Below are 20866 nucleotides of genomic sequence, written 5' to 3' on the forward strand. Positions count from 1 at the left end.
TTCACAACTATGCAACCAATGTTCATTTTGATAGCCAGGGATGCTTTAAATCTTTATCAATATTTGATTACTTCATTTGATATGCAACCAATGTTCAGTGCTGCCAGTGTTTAGGATTTGTTCACATCTATGCAACCAATGTTCATTTTGATAGCCAGGGATGGTTTAAATCTTCATCAATATTTGATTACTTCATTTGATATGGAGAATCATTGAAGAATGTCCAACTCCCAAAAGAGGAAACATCAAAGATATGCAAAGATAGCATGTGTTGCCATGGTTATACTGAGCTTATAATTAAGCATTTCAAATAACATGCCAGTCTTAAGTGAATGGTCAGTCTATAGGAGTGAGAGTTATGACTGGTTTCTAGGTAATCCTGAGATACCATGTGGCCTCGGAATAAAACACTTTTGTCCTATTCTACAACAGATGTATGTGAATAGATCATGTATGCAAGTGTTGCCATCACAAATTTGAATAATTAATAATTTTGGCTCAGGTTTCACAGAGACCATTGTACAACTTATCATGTTATACTGTATTTTAGGACTTGAACTTTGGTATTCTGAAGTCATCCAAATTCAAGGCCAAAAAAATGATTGAAATTTTACTGAAAGGAATCAAGGCAGTTAGGTGGGGTATTGCAGCAATCGCCTCCGTGGCCTCTATGTCCTTGATGAATGTTGAGCCCTGTCATATTTCATATATTAATAGCATATGCGCTTATGTAGATTACAGAGATTTTTCTTCTGTGATCAAAATAAGTCATACTTTCAGGATTCAGTATACAGCAATTTATATTATTTATGATTTATATACACTTCTTATTTGATATGCGCTTCTAATAGAGAAATTATGGTGAATGTAATTACTTTCAAATAATAGCATAGTTTAGGCCTTGTATTGGGCATGCTTTATTGTGAATCATATAGAGTATAGTAAGTACTTGTTGCTATTGATAACCATGTAGATATCTCACGGCTATAAATGTTGAAAAACGGCAGTCAGCGCTAGATTTACGAGGCATCTATGGTGGTAGTAATTGACAATCGCTTCCTCGTTGTATCAATCAGATTAAAATCTAAAACTTAATCTTTTATTTTAGATTAATAACAGTCTTTTAAAGCTGCTGCCTATCCTATCTATTAAAACATTGCAGTTCACTCTGAGGTCAATAGAAGCATGGAGCTAAAAAGAAATACCTCTTTTTAGCTAAATGATGGAAGCAAGCAACAATTGCTAAAGCATCCAAGCTCTATTTTGCGTGATATGAATACCTCACGCTGGAAGCTCCCTTTGTAGTAGAGGCTTGCAATTCAAAATGGTCTCCCAAGGGAGATTTAGCTAATATATATATTCTGTCAGGTTTCCATGGAGACAATCTTCACAGCTACTCATTGCTATAAAGTCTGCTGTTATCACAACCTTGTCCGCTCTAATTTTACTTTTAAAAATAGTGACAAAGGATTATATTACTATTCTGAATTCCTTTACTTTATCTTATTACATTTTAGATTTCAGTTGTATCATAAAATATATAAGCGTTTGACCTTGTATTTTTGCTCCCATTTTTATTGACAAAAATCAGAAATTCAGAACAGAATTTATTTTTCATTAAATTAAAATATTCTTTGTGTTGTCTCTCATTTATTCTAAATGTGTAAAATTTATGTAAGCCTGTCACCTGGAGTAGACTGTTTATGGTATGCTATGCTCTCTTGAATCTCATTTACTCAATCCATTAAATGTCAGAGGTGTGAATTTGAGTTGTTTCCTCCCAGGGTACTGGCTGTCTTTACTGCTATGTATTTTTGTTTTATCTGTTCCTATGGGTATCATCTTGCAAGGTAGAAATGCAGCATTGGCGTACTAGGTCGGTTTGGCTAAAAAGTCATACCTGGTAAAATCAAAACCGGACAAATTTCACTTGTTGAAGTTAAAATCTTGTCTGTCTGTCATATTTTGCTTTATCGGCTATGTATTCCAATGTTGTTGCAATAAAAACAAATTTTCAACTTGAATATCCCCCAACTGTTTTTTTCTTGGGCCTAAAATGATACTGCCTTCAATGTGTCCTGTTGTACAGGGAGTGTTCCTTTCAAATTACAGGTGTGAAACCATCACTAACCTCATAAATATCAAAAAGTACATATGTAACATATAATTGGTAACTTAGGGGGGCTTGTATGACTAATCCTTGGATATTATGGCTTCCTATCTCACCAGTGGTTTGCATTATATAAATCTTTCAGGAAATTAATTATTATGAAATACTTGTGGTTTGCAATATCAAATATAGTGCTTGTTTTCACATTTGCAGTTTAGAGTGGATTTTTTGCACGGTTTTCTTTTCGAGAAAAAAACATTTCCCAGAAGAAACAACAAAATGACCACAGTAGTTGATTTTTTGGTTTTAAATGCATTTCTCATTGCAACAATATTTAGTAGATTATTTAGTTTTATTCAGAAATAAATTTGTAAACAGACGACTACACTTAATTTATAAATAAATGTTTAATTAGTGTTTTTTATCAGTGTTCATGATGATATGGAAGTCAATGTGAAATATTCACTGTTTCCCTTCCTCACTGCCATGTTTTATTTGCGTGTTGTAAACTGGACAGACCAAGAGTCTGTCCGCTAACTTGGGGGTGGAGCAGTGTTATTTTATTTATGTATTTTCTGTTTTTCAAATTTACAAAATTAAAGTGGTTTGTGTGTTGAGGTGATAACATTTATCAGGTCACCCACCTTTCTGAGTTGTGAACAGAAGCTCTTTGTTTTGATATTCATAGAAATGGTATCAGTTCTCTCATCAATGACAGCTGTTACAACACAATTATAGTTGCTGACAGTTTGAATAGTGATAAAAGTTAACCCAGCAGAATATTGCAATGATACCATCTCATTGTCGGGATAGACCATGATAAGATCATGAGTTGAATTCTGTGAAATAAAGAGATAAAGGTCCTGTTATTTCCATCAAGGTTATCCGAGGTCCAAGCACGTTCCAGAAAACACTACATCTTGTGTATTTCAATTTCAGCCTTCATCATATGATTGCCTTGAATGATCAAGGACTCCTTGACCTTCTCTGAAACCTACTGTGTGAGGGCGCTCTTCCATATATTTGTCGTGGTCACTGTGGACATTCTCTTTATATTCTACAAGCAGCCTTGACACCTGTTACTAGTGATTCTAAGATCTAGCACCCATAAATGCCAAGTTATGTAATATACTGTAGTGGAGCTATTAAATTTTACTACTATCTTGATGGTTTCCATAGTTACTCATTGATTAACGATAATTTTTACGTAAATGAACAATGCATTCACAAGCACGTATAACTGCAATATTCAAACAAGTGTGGGCTTTGGTATTTTTAGGATACCCAATTTTAAGGCCAAAATTTCTAATAAAACCTTTGACTGAATGTGATGGAAGATAACCATGTTACATTCATGAGGGCTTCTATTGAAAAAGTTGCTGTCAAACCATATGTCTACCTTTGATGAATAATCAGCTTCTTTCACGGCTAACAAATTACTGGATACAGGGATGTGTTCTCGGAGCCATGAGTTACATTTTAGTCTGTGCCAGTTTGGCCTGTGTAATAATGAATGAGTAAACACGGAAGATAAATCACACATGGCATGTACTGAAGCATGCATCTAACTAAAAATGAATATCTGTTCAAACTATATATTAATCTTGTGGCTGTATACACTGTATGTGATGTTTACATGTGTACATCTTATCAACTTGTGTATTCAGTTCTTTTTTTGCTTTTCTATAGGTCAAATGGATGATGTACTGGATAGTGTTCGCATTATTTACATGTATTGAAACGGTGTCGGACATCTTTGCGTCTTTGTAAGTACATGACAACCTTGCAGTTTTATTTGTTTTGTAATCCAATCAAAAATGGTCAATCGGTAGCCATTTTGTTTTTTTAACAACAGCTGTATTATAGGCATATTGATTGATTGAATTGATTGCAAATTGACGTTATATTTTGCAATCTAGACTATAGCCGACAGCAACTTGAGAATTCATTAGTATATGTGAAAATATCCAACTAAATTAAATACTAGTACACATTGATTTGGTGATGCGACATCAACTATCATGAGATACTGTTAATTCTGTGTACCAGTTGAACGTTTATAGTTTATTTTGATGATCCAAAGTTTGAGTAGTCAACCAGGACTTGCAAAACAAAGTGATAAAAATCAATTCCATGCACGAAAATGATTTATTTGTATCGATTCATGAAATATTCATGAGTATCATCCCAATGGTACATTTCTTATCAACTGTACATTAATCATATTGTGTATGCTAAGTCTCTTGTAAATCCCGCTGCTACTTCGTCTGTCTTCATCTGTCTCCTTCCAATCTCTTGTCATTTGATACCAAGTCAACTTTTGTCACTATACACAAAATAGACCTGCATACTATAAACAGTTTTGATTTTCTGAGAGTCAGTGAAAAATGTCATAAAATCCAGAAATAAAATAATTTTCTAGGACTGAAAATTATATTACACTACTTTCTAATTTATTTTCTTTTAATTTGGGTTAAGGTCTGTAGCCAATGGAAAACATTTAACTATTTAAGAATGTTGTGGTGAATGGAAATCAAAATGAATATGCACGTCCATTTGTTTCGTAACTTGGTATAACCAACAGACTATAAACTGAGAGCTTATTTCTCAGAGAAGTGTAAGCTAAGTGAGTATTGGTCACCAAATCCAGGAGGAAAATAATGGACTGAGAATGTATATTTCTCAACTGCTAGTCCTGGAATTAAGCCTAAGTCTTCTATCAATGTCAAATTTGTACAGCCTCAAATCATCACAGACATTATGTGACTCTGTTGCATTTAACTTTATCTTCCAGATCAGATCAGCCACCTGGCAGCCACTTTGTTTTAACGAATGCTGTTCTGAAAACTACATCTCAGATGTTTTCTGATTGATCATGTAAAAACTTTATACAGTCAAACCTGTCTATAAAGGACAGTCAGTGGACTGAGCCAAACTGTCCTTTATAGACAGGTGGTCTTTATATGGAGGTGGCCTAATTTATTCATTTAATCATGAATATTAATTAGGACCGGAATTTTAAGGGAGATCATAAGCAATACATAAAAACAAACCTACAATGAATATGTCTTTTTTAATAAAAGTCACTCATTTTCATCTGCATAATTACAGCTTTACTTTTTTACTACAAATTATATCATGTAAATTCACTGGAACCAAGTGATTCTGCCCATGGATTCATTGGTGTATTTAATGCATAAGAACGATTGTCAACGATCGGCCGCATTGGCATTTCAGCTCGGACTTTCACACTCTCGCCAAGCAGTCTTATTCCCCAGTCTCTTACACATATTCCATCACAGGTGGTAATCAGTCCCATCGTTAGTATTGTCGATTGTACACTGTGACAAAATGCACAGGCAAAGTTGCCGTGATTGAAAAAACAAACAAGCATTAAAAATAAAGAAGCATTGGTAATAAACAAAATTGACCAAACTCATAACGATTGCTCCAACTTTCGGTGTTGAATCAGAAAGTCAAACGAACCGGAAATGAAACACAGTGATTGTACACGCAATTTTACAGTTATTTGTTGCAAGCATCGACGTGTCAAAACTGCCCAAACGAATTTTCTCGATTGCGAAATATTGATATTACCGTTTATAAAAAAAGAGGATCAAAATAGAAAACATCTTTCGTTGAGAATAACCCCGAGATGACCCCTCAGTAACAATACGTTTTGCCCATGCGCTAGCTTCATTAGCATAATTTATAACGATCAACAACAAACAACATGGCGGCCAAAATAGGTCGGATTTTGCAATCCCGAGATGAAAACGAAATAAACAAATGTTTTATTATTTTGTTTGGATATTTCATGTCGACAAGGTAAATAAAACATCTCTCATTTAATAAAACTGGTTCATGTTTTTTGTTTTCGAGACGGGGGGAATTTGCTCTTCATGTGCGAGACAGTCCACAGAAGTGCCGCTGGCCGGCTGGGGATCGATAGTATACCGGGGGTAGTACCGATCGGAAACAAGCTAGTTTTTCATTTCAAACTTTGAATGAAACTGTTTTAATTTGTTTTTAAAATCTTTCCAGTCTCTAGATGATATTCAACTTTTTTTTTTACTTTTTCGCAACTTCACAAACCAAGTTGCGATGGTACCCCTGTCTATTAGCCCTAAAGATTGCGTACTCGGTAATCTGAACGTAACATATGGCCACTTTCCTGTTAGCGATTCGCAAGTAGCTATTGTCTTTTTGCTGAGACAGTCTGATGGAAATGTTGGTGGTCGTTATACAAAGGTTAAAGTGTGAATAGGTCTACAATAGGGTGGTCGCTGGTCGCGTTGGACAGGTGGTCGCTATATCCAGTGTCTTTAACGTGTAAATTGCGAAGGGACTGTACTAAGGTGGTCGCTATGAGCAGGTGGCCGCTCTGCACAGGTGGTCGTTAACACAGGTTTGACTGTATATGCGTCATACATATGCACATACATTTGTTTGGTAACCTGATTCAAGATGGCTGAATGGTGGCCATTTTTATGTTAAAAATTCATCAAAATTAATGCAATTTCAGATCTGTATCACAGTCATACGTGAACAGATTTTGTTCTTGATATGTAGATTGAACATTATGAGACCTTGGTGCTTAAACTTGATAACTCACAGGACTATGTAAGAAAATTATCGGTACCTGTTTTTCACAAGTTAGTTATATATTTTTTTTAAAGCATAATGACCATTATTTTCTAGGATTCCATGTTATTACGAAGCAAAGATTTTGTTCATATTCTGGCTCTTGTCACCATGGACGAAAGGCGCCAGCTATCTTTACAGAAAGTTCATCCATCCCACTCTGAGTAAAAGGGAAAAGGTGAGAAAACAGATATGTCTTTTTTCAAAAATGTTTTACTTCTACCTTTACTTGGCATAATGTGATTTAGGAAGATGACTAACAACAGTGTTTTCTGTGTAAATTGGTTATAAATGTGTTTTTTTATTATTATTGACAGGAAATTGATGAATATATTGCTACCGCCAGTGACAAAGGATATGAAACCCTTAAACGAGTCAGTAAAAACGGTCTCACAATAGCCGCCAATGCATTTATGACCTCCGCTATCAAGGTGAGCACATCTGTCCATGGTTACTACTACTCTCAACGAGTCATTGTATCTTCCGCTCATGAGCAGAACAGGTTGTGTGTAGCCACAAATAGAACACTGTTTTATTGTACATGAATCATTACACCAGGTTGTCCCCATTCAGTATAACATTGTTTGGGTATCCGTATGTCATTCTTGTCATAGTATTTTTTTCTGCAACACTTAAAAATATATTACTGTAAAATCTGTATTAGAAGCCACATCTTTAATTGAAGTTGCACCCATTCTTTTTGAATAATTGAGAACCAAAAGTTCATCATTTCTCGTATGTGTATATGCTTTAATAGAAGCCACATCCCCTCTGTTGCATTGTACCATTGCAATAGAAGCCACGGTTTCTAATACAGATTTTACAGTACTACAAGTCCTGTATTTGTAGGTTATTATTTGAATTGTTTTTTAAGCCATGCAAGCTGTTTGAATGGTTTCATTAAAGCATAGGAGAGGCATGTTAATTGGTGTTGAATGCTAACATATTTGAATAAAAGCACATCACATTACAGCATTTTTGCTGTAACCATCAGGTGCTAGCCATGATTATCATGCTTTTCATGGATTGGTGATGTGTCTATGTATAGCATTGTCATTGCATTACCAGGTTGGATTGTATTGTCTATGTATAACATTGTCATTGCATTACCAGGTTGGATTGTATTGTCTGTGTAGCATTGTCATTGCATTACCAGGTTGGATTATATTGTCTATGTATAGCATTGTCATTGCATTACTAGATTGGATTGTATTGTCTATGTATAGCACTGTCATTGCATTACCAGGTTGGATTGTATTGTCTATGTATAACATTGTCATTGCATTACCAGGTTGGATTGTATTGTCTATGTATAGCATTGTCATTGCATTACCAGGTTGGATTGTATTGTCTGTGTATAACATTGTCGTTACAGGTTGGATTGTATTGTCTATGTATAGCATTGTCATTGCATTACCAGGTTGGATTGTATTGTCTATGTATAGCATTGTCATTGCATTACCAGGTTGGATTGTATTGTCTATGTATAACACTGTCATTGATTACCAGGTTGGATTGTATTGTCTATGTATAGCATTGTCATTGCATTACCAGGTTGGATTGTATTGTCTATGTATAGCATTGTCATTGCATTACCAGGTTGGATTGTATTGTCTATGTATAACATTGTCATTGCATTACCAGGTTGGATTGTATTGCCTATGTATAGCATTGTCATTGCATTACCAGGTTGGATTGTATTGTCTATGTATAACATTGTCATTGCATTACCAGGTTGGATTGTATTGTCTGTGTATAACATTGTCATTGCATTACCAGGTTGGATTGTATTGTCTATGTATAACATTGTCATTGCATTACCAGGTTGGATTGTATTGTCTGTGTAGCATTGTCATTGCATTACCAGGTTGGATTGTATTGTCTATGTATAGCATTGTCATTGCATTACTAGATTGGATTGTATTGTCTATGTATAGCATTGTCATTGCATTACCAGGTTGGATTGTATTGTCTATGTATAACATTGTCATAGCATTACCAGGTTGGATTGTATTGTCTATGTATAACATTGTCATTGCATTACCAGGTTGGATTGTATTGTCTATGTATAGCATTGTCATTGCATTACCAGGTTGGATTGTATTGTCTATGTATAGCATTGTCATTGCATTACCAGGTTGGATTGTATTGTCTGTGTATAACATTGTCGTTACAGGTTGGATTGTATTGTCTATGTATAGCATTGTCATTGCATTACCAGGTTGGATTGTATTGTCTATGTATAGCATTGTCATTGCATTACCAGGTTGGATTGTATTGTCTATGTATAGCATTGTCATTGCATTACCAGGTTGGATTGTATTGTCTATGTATAGCATTGTCATTGCATTACCAGGTTGGATTGTATTGTCTATGTATAGCATTGTCATTGCATTACCAGGTTGGATTGTATTGTCTATGTATAGCATTGTTATTGCATTACTAGGTTGGATTGTATTGTCTATGTATAGCATTGTCATTGCATTACCAGGTTGGATTGTATTGTCTATGTATAACATTGTCATTGCATTACCCGGTTGGATTGTATTGTCTATGTATAGCATTGTCATTGCATTACTAGGTTGGATTGTATTGTCTGTGTATAACATTGTCATTGCATTACCAGGTTGGATTGTATTGTCTATGTATAGCATTGTCATTGCATTACCAGGTTGGATTGTATTGTCTATGTATAACATTGTCATTGCATTACCAGGTTGGATTGTATTGTCTATGTATAGCATTGTCATTGCATTACCAGGTTGGATTGTATTGCCTATGTATAGCATTGTCATTGCATTACCAGGTTGGATTGTATTGTCTATGTATAACATTGTCGTTACAGGTTGGATTGTATTGTCTATGTATAGCATTGTCATTGCATTACCAGGTTGGATTGTATTGTCTATGTATAGCATTGTCATTGCATTACCAGGTTGGATTGTATTGTCTATGTATAGCATTGTCATTGCATTACCAGGTTGGATTGTATTGTCTATGTATAGCATTGTCATTGCATTACCAGGTTGGATTGTATTGTCTGTGTATAACATTGTCGTTACAGGTTGGATTGTATTGTCTATGTATAGCATTGTCATTGCATTACCAGGTTGGATTGTATTGTCTATGTATAACACTGTCATTGCATTACCAGGTTGGATTGTATTGTCTATGTATAGCATTGTCATTGCATTACCAGGTTGGATTGTATTGTCTATGTATAGCATTGTCATTGCATTACCAGGTTGGATTGTATTGTCTATGTATAGCATTGTCATTGCATTACCAGGTTGGATTGTATTGTCTATGTATAGCATTGTCATTGCATTACTAGGTTGGATTATATTGTCTATGTATAGCATTGTCATTGCATTACCAGGTTGGATTGTATTGTCTATGTATAACATTGTCATTGCATTACCAGGTTGGATTGTATTGTCTATGTATAGCATTATCATTGCATTACTAGGTTGGATTGTATTGTCTATGTATAACATTGTCATTGCATTACCAGGTTGGATTGTATTGTCTATGTATAACATTGTCATTGCATTACCAGGTTGGATTGTATTGTCTATGTATAACATTGTCATTGCATTACTAGGTTGGATTATATTGTCTATGTATAACAGTGTCATTGCATTACCAGGTTGGATTGTATTGTCTATGTATAGCATTGTCATTGCATTACCAGGTTGGATTGTATTGTCTATGTATAACATTGTCATTGCATTACCAGGTTGGATTGTATTGTCTATGTATAGCATTGTCATTGCATTACCAGGTTGGATTGTATTGCCTATGTATAGCATTGTCATTGCATTACCAGGTTGGATTGTATTGTCTATGTATAGCATTGTCATTGCATTACCAGGTTGAATTGTATTGTCTATGTATAGCATTGTCATTGCATTACTAGGTTGGATTGTATTGTCTATGTATAGCATTGTCATTGCATTACCAGGTTGGATTGTATTGTCTATGTATAGCATTGTCATTGCATTACCAGGTTGGATTGTATTGTCTGTGTATAACATTGTCATTGCATTACCAGGTTGGATTGTATTGTCTATGTATAGCATTGTCATTGCATTACTAGGTTGGATTGTATTGTCTATGTATAACATTGTCATTGCATTACCAGGTTGGATTGTATTGCCTATGTATAGCATTGTCATTGCATTACCAGGTTGGATTGTATTGTCTATGTATAACATTGTCATTGCATTACCAGGTTGGATTGTATTGTCTATGTATAGCATTGTCATTGCATTACCAGGTTGGATTGTATTGTCTATGTATAACACTGTCATTGCATTACCAGGTTGGATTGTATTGTCTATGTATAACATTGTCATTGCATTACCAGGTTGGATTGTATTGCCTATGTATAGCATTGTCATTGCATTACCAGGTTGGATTGTATTGTCTATGTATAGCATTGTCATTGCATTACCAGGTTGGATTGTATTGTCTGTGTATAACATTGTCGTTACAGGTTGGATTGTATTGTCTATGTATAGCATTGTCATTGCATTACCAGGTTGGATTGTATTGTCTATGTATAGCATTGTCATTGCATTACCAGGTTGGATTGTATTGTCTATGTATAGCATTGTCATTGCATTACCAGGTTGGATTGTATTGTCTATGTATAGCATTGTCATTGCATTACCAGGTTGGATTGTATTGTCTGTGTATAACATTGTCGTTACAGGTTGGATTGTATTGTCTATGTATAGCATTGTCATTGCATTACCAGGTTGGATTGTATTGTCTATGTATAACACTGTCATTGCATTACCAGGTTGGATTGTATTGTCTATGTATAGCATTGTCATTGCATTACCAGGTTGGATTGTATTGTCTATGTATAGCATTGTCATTGCATTACCAGGTTGGATTGTATTGTCTATGTGTAACATTGTCATTGCATTACTAGGTTGGATTATATTGTCTATGTATAGCATTGTCATTGCATTACCAGGTTGGATTGTATTGTCTATGTATAGCATTGTCATTGCATTACTAGGTTGGATTATATTGTCTATGTATAGCATTGTCATTGCATTACCAGGTTGGATTGTATTGTCTATGTATAACATTGTCATTGCATTACCAGGTTGGATTGTATTGTCTATGTATAACACTGTCATTGCATTACCAGGTTGGATTGTATTGTCTATGTATAACATTGTCATTGCATTACCAGGTTGGATTGTATTGCCTATGTATAGCATTGTCATTGCATTACCAGGTTGGATTGTATTGCCTATGTATAGCATTGTCATTGCATTACCAGGTTGGATTGTATTGTCTATGTATAGCATTGTCATTGCATTACCAGGTTGGATTGTATTGTCTATGTATAACATTGTCATTGCATTACCAGGTTGGACTGTATTGCCTATGTATAGCATTGTTATTGCATTACCAGGTTGGATTGTATTGTCTATGTATAACATTGTCATTGCATTACCAGGTTGGATTGTATTGCCTATGTATAGCATTGTCATTGCATTACCAGGTTGGATTGTATTGTCTATGTATAGCATTGTCATTGCATTACCAGGTTGGATTGTATTGTCTATGTATAGCATTGTCATTGCATTACCAGGTTGGATTGTATTGTCTGTGTATAGCATTGTCATTGCATTACCAGGTTGGATTGTATTGTCTGTGTATAACATTGTCATTGCATTACCAGGTTGGATTGTATTGTCTATGTATAGCATTGTCATTGCATTACTAGGTTGGATTGTATTGTCTATGTATAACATTGTCATTGCATTACCAGGTTGGATTGTATTGCCTATGTATAGCATTGTCATTGCATTACCAGGTTGGATTGTATTGTCTATGTATAACATTGTCATTGCATTACCAGGTTGGATTGTATTGTCTATGTATAGCATTGTCATTGCATTACCAGGTTGGATTGTATTGTCTATGTATAACATTGTCATTGCATTACCAGGTTGGATTGTATTGTCTATGTATAACATTGTCATTGCATTACCAGGTTGGATTGTATTGTCTATGTATAGCATTGTCATTGCATTACCAGGTTGGATTGTATTGTCTATGTATAGCATTGTCATTGCATTACTAGGTTGGATTGTATTGTCTATGTATAGCATTGTCATTGCATTACCAGGTTGGATTGTATTGTCCATGTATAGCATTGTCATTGCATTACCAGGTTGGATTGTATTGTCTATGTATAGCATTGTCATTGCATTACCAGGTTGGATTGTATTGTCTATGTATAGCATTGTCATTGCATTACCAGGTTGGATTGTATTGTCTATGTATAGCATTGTCATTGCATTACCAGGTTGGATTGTATTGTCTATGTATAGCATTGTCATTGCATTACCAGGTTGGATTGTATTGTCTATGTATAGCATTGTCATTGCATTACTAGGTTGGATTGTATTGTCTATGTATAGCATTGTCATTGCATTACCAGGTTGGATTGTATTGTCTATGTATAGCATTGTCATTGCATTACCAGGTTGGATTGTATTGCCTATGTATAGCATTGTCATTGCATTACCAGGTTGGATTGTATTGTCTATGTATAACATTGTCATTGCATTACCAGGTTGGATTGTATTGTCTATGTATAACATTGTCATTGCATTACCAGGTTGGATTGTATTGTCTATGTATAGCATTGTCATTGCATTACCAGGTTGGATTGTATTGTCGATGTATAGCATTGTCATTGCATTACTAGGTTGGATTGTATTGTCTATGTATAGCATTGTCATTGCATTACCAGGTTGGATTGTATTGTCTACGTATAACATTGTCATTGCATTACCAGGTTGGATTGTATTGTCTATGTATAACATTGTCATTGCATTACCAGGTTGGATTGTATTGTCTATGTATAACATTGTCATTGCATTACTAGGTTGGATTGTATTGTCTATGTATAGCATTGTCATTGCATTACCAGGTTGGATTGTATTGTCTATGTATAACATTGTCATTGCATTACTAGGTTGGATTGTATTGTCTATGTATAGCATTGTCATTGCATTACCAGGTTGGATTGTATTGTCTATGTATAGCATTGTCATTGCATTACCAGGTTGGATTGTATTGTCTATGTATAGCATTGTCATTGCATTACTAGGTTGGATTGTATTGTCTATGTATAGCATTGTCATTGCATTACCAGGTTGGATTGTATTGTCTATGTATAGCATTGTCATTGCATTACTAGGTTGGATTGTATTGTCTATGTATAGCATTGTCATTGCATTACCAGGTTGGATTGTATTGTCTATGTATAACATTGTCATTGCATTACCAGGTTGGATTGTATTGTCTATGTATAACATTGTCATTGCATTACCAGGTTGGATTGTATTGTCTATGTATAGCATTGTCATTGCATTACCAGGTTGGATTGTATTGTCTATGTATAGCATTGTCATTGCATTACTAGGTTGGATTGTATTGTCTATGTATAGCATTGTCATTGCATTACCAGGTTGGATTGTATTGTCTATGTATAGCATTGTCATTGCATTACCAGGTTGGATTGTATTGTCTATGTATAGCATTGTCATTGCATTACCAGGTTGGATTGTATTGTCTATGTATAGCATTGTCATTGCATTACCAGGTTGGATTGTATTGCCTATGTATAGCATTGTCATTGCATTACCAGGTTGGATTGTATTGTCTATGTATAGCATTGTCATTGCATTACCAGGTTGGATTGTATTGTCTATGTATAGCATTGTCATTGCATTACCAGGTTGGATTGTATTGTCTATGTATAGCATTGTCATTGCATTACTAGGTTGGATTGTATTGTCTATGTATAGCATTGTCATTGCATTACCAGGTTGGATTGTATTGTCTATGTATAGCATTGTCATTGCATTACCAGGTTGGATTGTATTGCCTATGTATAGCATTGTCATTGCATTACCAGGTTGGATTGTATTGTCTATGTATAACATTGTCATTGCATTACCAGGTTGGATTGTATTGTCTATGTATAACATTGTCATTGCATTACCAGGTTGGATTGTATTGTCTATGTATAGCATTGTCATTGCATTACCAGGTTGGATTGTATTGTCGATGTATAGCATTGTCATTGCATTACTAGGTTGGATTGTATTGTCTATGTATAGCATTGTCATTGCATTACCAGGTTGGATTGTATTGTCTATGTATAACATTGTCATTGCATTACCAGGTTGGATTGTATTGTCTATGTATAACATTGTCATTGCATTACCAGGTTGGATTGTATTGTCTATGTATAGCATTGTCATTGCATTACCAGGTTGGATTGTATTGCCTATGTATAGCATTGTCATTGCATTACCAGGTTGGATTGTATTGTTTCTAATTTTATTTACAGGGCCAGACTACAATACTTGACCAAATACGAGTCTATACAAATTCCCCTGAGAAGGGTCATGAAGATGAGAACTTTCAGAAAGATGAACTATCGCGTAAGTAAAGACTATATTTTCACCCTTATTTGAAAATTTAAATTGACATGATGAAGTGGCATTCCATAGTCTGGACCAAATAACTGATTGATTGGATCTTTTTGTGCTGACTAAAACCAAATGACATGCTGAATTGTTACATATGTTGAAAAAGAAAGAAATGCCTGCATTTACTGATTTATTTATGTTTTACTTTGCACCCACAGTTCCTAATGAAGTTGATAACCGGGTCATAGAAGAACAGCAAAGTCAACCAGCGGAGAAAGATCAGGATGTGGCACCAAGCGAGGAATCTCGAACCAACACACGTCGACGTAGACGACGTGACCTCAACAAGGAACTTGACCAATCAGATTCCAATAAGAACCAACAAGACAATGAGAGTAATATTACAATGAAGAGATATAATTATGGGCATTATGCAGCAGAGGGTAGTGTTAAACAGTATGCTAAAAGACACCAAGAGGTGGGCAGTGATTTGTGATTTGTCTTCACACTCCTGAAAAACGATATTCGAGGTGCACATCCAAGAATTTTTTGATGGTTCACTGCCTTCTTGAATTTAAGACATATGATTATATTTTTACTTCTCTCAAGATCTCCATTTTGACATCTTGATTTTTCAGCTGACTGGTTCCAAAAGCTCCTCCTCTTCTCACCATTCCACAAGAGCCACCAGATCCTCAACCAGAAGTTTACACTCTTGATGAAGCAGTGCATCATGGACAGTTAGCTGACCATCGTGGACTGAGATTAGGATTATAGTGTAACTCAATCTGAGGCCGGCTGAACTAAGCTGTGGACAAAGTGTCTTCCAAAAGATGCAACCAGCAGTCTGATTTTTACAAATATGTGACAGTTACGTGTTTTGTATATTTTGTATATGGTATTTGTTATACTGTTTCCAGTATGTAGTATTTTGGGAATATGCACCCATAAGCTGTGATGTATTAGATTTACATCACCATGAACTATGCACTGGGTTTATATGATGGTTTTATAATGTTATTTGTTTTTTTTGTTGTTTTTTAAACAAAAAATAAAAAGGCTGAGTGCGAATAAGACCTGAATAGCAAAAAATGACATAAATTACACTATATTTGTTTACTTATATATTAGTCATGCTCCGAATCTGCAAGGGTCATATAGTAGAGCAACTTACATATTTCCCCAAAAAAAGTATGACTGGTTGGAAATGACCTCTTTCGGTAAAGCTGTTCTTTTTGTCTTCTCGTTGAGAGCTCAATATGGCCGCATAAATTAAACTTTCTGAACACTACTATAAATCAAATGATCAGTTACAACACTTAATTGCAATGTTTCTGTCATTAACATGCATTTTATACACATTTTTTTTAAAAATAATTTTGATTACCAATTAGTAAACTTAAGATAATTAGCATGAATAGGGGTAATGAACATTTATTGATGTATTGTTAAGTGTCATGTTGGGTACAGGTGTTAATTTAATAAGTGCAATGAATTTACTGATAGTTTCTTGTCCTGTGCATACAAATGCCTCATAGTTTTCTATATTAAGAACACTAATCAGTAATCAGCATGCATGTCAGGGAGCCAATTAATGATGGTCTTACAAAAGGTTTTCTCCTATATATTATCTATCAGTGAATTTGGTTTGTATGTTACTATCGCCACCATGATATTGCAGATTTCTGACTGTTCATGTGTGTCATGATTGTTGACTGATTGGATTTAGGTTGGGACAAACCAACGTCAAAAGGAGAAGTCAAACTAGTATTGAAGATCGCCTACAATATCAATTCCTTTTCAATTTATTTCATCTAATCGTCTGATTTTCTGTGTGGAATATGGCAAAGTTACTAAAAATATTAACCAAAATGTATTTATTAACTTGTGTTGTTGATGTGGTCATTCTCTTTCGTTCCATCTTTTCTGTTTCCGATGTTTGTCTAAAGTGTTATGTGATCTTTTTTGTTTTTTTCAAAATGTTAGCTTGAAAAGATACCTGTTTCAAGTTTGTGTTACAATTCCTGCATTTACCCAAACAACGCACCCTTTTATAGTTTGCTCTAACCAGCTCCAGTCATGTAACAATCTTGAGATGCACACAAAAAAACAATCAGTATTTGTATACAAACCAATATGGCGGTGACAGTAACATTTGTACACAGCTGACTATGGTAATTTTAGTATGCATAAAAGTTCACAGTGAAAGCATTTAAAGCCTTATAATTGCTAGACTCTGACAACTTAAACTTGTGTACTAATGACACCCATATGAGAACGGATTCAAAGGCCATTAAACATTCATTGGTGTTTTTTTAATTGTCAAAAACTGTATATTTATTTCTTGTTAGACATTTGTGACAATATTAGATGTTTACAAACACTCTGTGTTACAGTCGGTGTGTTTGGATGACACCTTCACTTACAGGCTTCATCAGCCCTCCATGTGACGTTCAATTCCAGTCATTTATATTGTTGTGTATATACTTGTTTGTCTTGTGTTTATTTACCGCCGATGTTGGCCTTTTTCCTATGATCTCCACTGCCAATACCATATTTGCTCTATCAGTAATGCATTGGCTTATATTAAATGACACAGGTGTCTCTGGTCAAAATAAGTTGTATTTTTATGATTCATCTTAAAATAAATGCAAGTTTTGTTTATGTGCGTTTCTATTTGAGATGTGCTTTTAATAGAGCAAATACGGTAACTTGTGTCAGGAGATCGAGCTATTTACAGGGAGAATTCATAAGGGGTATATATAGTAGTTATATTTTAAAATATCTAGAGTTGAGGTGAATAATTGGTATATTACAAATGTATACTTTGAGTATTGATACAAACAGAAAAGTCCTCATATATAAAATTATGTCATGTCACCCTCTGGAGGTAACTTGAAACTCATTTCAATAATTCCTTGCCAACAATAAACCAGTGTAAACTTTTATCAACTTCAACAAAATAAAAAAACAATTTTCAATTTTTTTTTTAAAATTATGATCTATAAGGAAATTGGAAATTATGTTAAGGCGAAATATCATCTGTATACAAATAAATTGCTTCATAACATACTGGATAATACCAAACCCCAGCCATATTATCCTGTATCACATAATTTTATGTAAGGGAACTTTCTGTCTGTGTCTACTCATTTGGTGCTAGTATAGTTTTTTTCACCATTAATATAATAGGTTAGTACTGTATTTAAAGAACCTTGACCTGAGTATGTTCATAAGTGGAAATTATCTGTTTATTTGAAGTCCTAAACCCAAGTTTTTCCTTCAAAACAAGATATATTGACAGCTTGTAAAGAATATTTCCTGAACATACTCATATAGACAAAGCTATTTAGCTGCTTTTAAAACTTAGTACTGAATTACCAGTACCTACACCTAACTGCCGTAGCCAATTGCCGAATCCTGAGACACTTTCTAAGGTCTGTAATTTTTGTGTAAATAGCCATCCTTGTATGGATGTACCTTGATCGTTGTATCTATGCAGAGGTACTTGACCTTTGACCTACAGTGCCTGCATTTATGAGCACAGGGTGTATACATATTTACATTTAACTAACAATACAACGTCTTCCAATTTGTTGTCCTGTTACTTTTTTTGAGAAAAATGTGCCTTTGTCTTTAATGATAATCTTGCAAGATTTTTTTTTTTGATGTTCAGTGAAATTTGTTTAAAAGCACATCCTCAAGTCCCAATGATGTGGTTATTGCTGATGCTTATTGTATTAGAAATGACATTATTGTCAAATAGCGCCCTCTACAGTTCAGGGAGTAACCATGTAATGTGAATTTAAGATAAGCACACATTTCTGCTCAGTGTTGATCCTTAACATTACCAGTACATATTTTTTGCCGAAGACATGCTTTTCATATAACATTCACTGTCAGTTATTGCTGTGGAGTTTTACTCCGAATCCTTTTTGCATATTGCAGCAATTCTTTATTCACAGGGCATATCATGAGTGTATTTAGGTGAATGCATTATTTCTGTTTATTTCCAGATTTTGATCAGTTCAAAATTACAATTCCAGATTCTAGCTTGGGATGACTGCATTTATTCACTTCAAAGTAGAAGCTCTTTTATAGAATTTGGCTAGAAATGAGAGAGATGGATGTTCATTCTTTTTGCTAGGTTACTTTTGAATACAGGTGGTCAACTTAAAGTATATTTTTGCATGAATCAGGGATTTTTTTATTGTTAGTTTTGCATCATACATTCGTTTAATGCACAATAAAGGTGAAAGAGTCATTTTCAAATTTTGTCTTCGCTAATCTTTATTGAATGCCAAGTCTGGATAAATTGAAGGACGGTGGTCGTTGCGCTGCGTCCTGTGCGATATGGTACTCATAGCAACGTATACAACGTGTGTAAAATACATTGTTTATTTACATACATTTTAGAAGTTTACCAGTTCCATTTCAAAAACTTGCACCTTGATCAAGTCAGAGGTCCATTACTAGTCCACATAAAAACACTAGATTCAAGACAGCTTTCCTTGTAGTACAGAATAAAACCCTCAATTGAGAACTTTTTAGCACTGCTGTCATCGTAGATGACAGAGCAGAGCTATTCATATCCTCGGGGGCGGAGCTACGTCACAGACGTTCCACGTTGCTAAGACGCGCACCACTGTACCATGCATTTCTATGGGCTCTGTGCGCGCTGCTTTGGAACGCCGGTCGAGCCAGTGAAAATTCGAGAAAACACAAACTCAACTTTGAAGTAATCCCGAACAATCAAATTTATATGTTACACACGTAGGGCTAATCTTGTTGCACTGTTCAGAGGAGTCTCCACAATCACCCCAAAGTACCGTTTTCTGCGAGTTTTGGGCCTTTGTTTTCACCGCCGCGGGTTGCCAGGCGGTGAAAATGCCCGGATGTCCGCCCCCGAGGATAGGTGATTGTCCGTCCATCAACAATTACATTTCCATCTTCTTGAAAACTACCAGCTCAATTGCTTTAATACTTGGTGTTTTTGGTACTTGGTACCTTGGGTGGAACCTTCAGATTTGTTTATTTTGTAACGATATCTTCAATTCTGTATTTTTGGCGAATATTTTAGGTAAAAAATGCTATTTTAGACTTCTTCTTGAAAACTACCAGCTCAATTACTTTGATACTTGGTACTGTGTGTGTACTTTTGTCAGATTTGTTCATTTCGTGATATTTTCAAATTCTCTATTTTTAGCAAATATTTTTGATCAAAAATGTTATACTTCTTGAAAACTGCTACTCCAATTGCTTTGATACATGATATATGTGTACCTTGAATGGACTGCTATTAGATGAGTTCCTTCTGTGCATTAGGGGAACATTCATAGTTCTGCTAAAACTATGGGGCTATTTTGAAAGTCAGGTCAGATATACCTTACTTTTTTGCTCAGAAATAAAATGTCAGGGCTAGAAGAATATATAGACCTTTTAAAATTGGTGTCGTTCTTCTGTAATTTGCTTACTGAAATTGTGGCAGGTGGGCCTTTATACCCAAGATCTGCATAATGAATATTCATAGCCTAACTTAACAATCTTAGTGTTCCGGATGGCTTAATGTTTTTGCATGGCAAAAAAAAGTATAAACGTCCTGAAACAATGCAACAATATGTCTAAACATTTTGCA

The 20866-nt window shown here is 34.9% G+C and overlaps 1 protein-coding gene across 1 annotated transcript in view; it reads left to right on the top strand.

Annotated features, from left to right (window-relative positions):
* LOC100378250 (receptor expression-enhancing protein 1-like) overlaps window positions 1-19503 on the top strand; it is a 42995-nt gene extending 23492 nt beyond the window's left edge. Inside the window, exons 3-8 of the mRNA XM_006825879.3 lie at window positions 3800-3876; window positions 6812-6932; window positions 7072-7185; window positions 15150-15243; window positions 15450-15709; window positions 15870-19503. Of these exons, the coding sequence (XP_006825942.1) occupies window positions 3800-3876; window positions 6812-6932; window positions 7072-7185; window positions 15150-15243; window positions 15450-15709; window positions 15870-15950 (747 nt within the window). The 3' untranslated portion in view covers window positions 15951-19503. The remainder of the gene's footprint in view (window positions 1-3799; window positions 3877-6811; window positions 6933-7071; window positions 7186-15149; window positions 15244-15449; window positions 15710-15869) is intronic.
* Window positions 19504-20866: the final 1363 nt, after the last annotated feature.

Source organism: Saccoglossus kowalevskii, chromosome 10 (genome assembly GCF_978046115.1).
Source record: "Saccoglossus kowalevskii chromosome 10, keSacKowa6.1, whole genome shotgun sequence".
NCBI lineage: Eukaryota > Metazoa > Hemichordata > Enteropneusta > Harrimaniidae > Saccoglossus > Saccoglossus kowalevskii.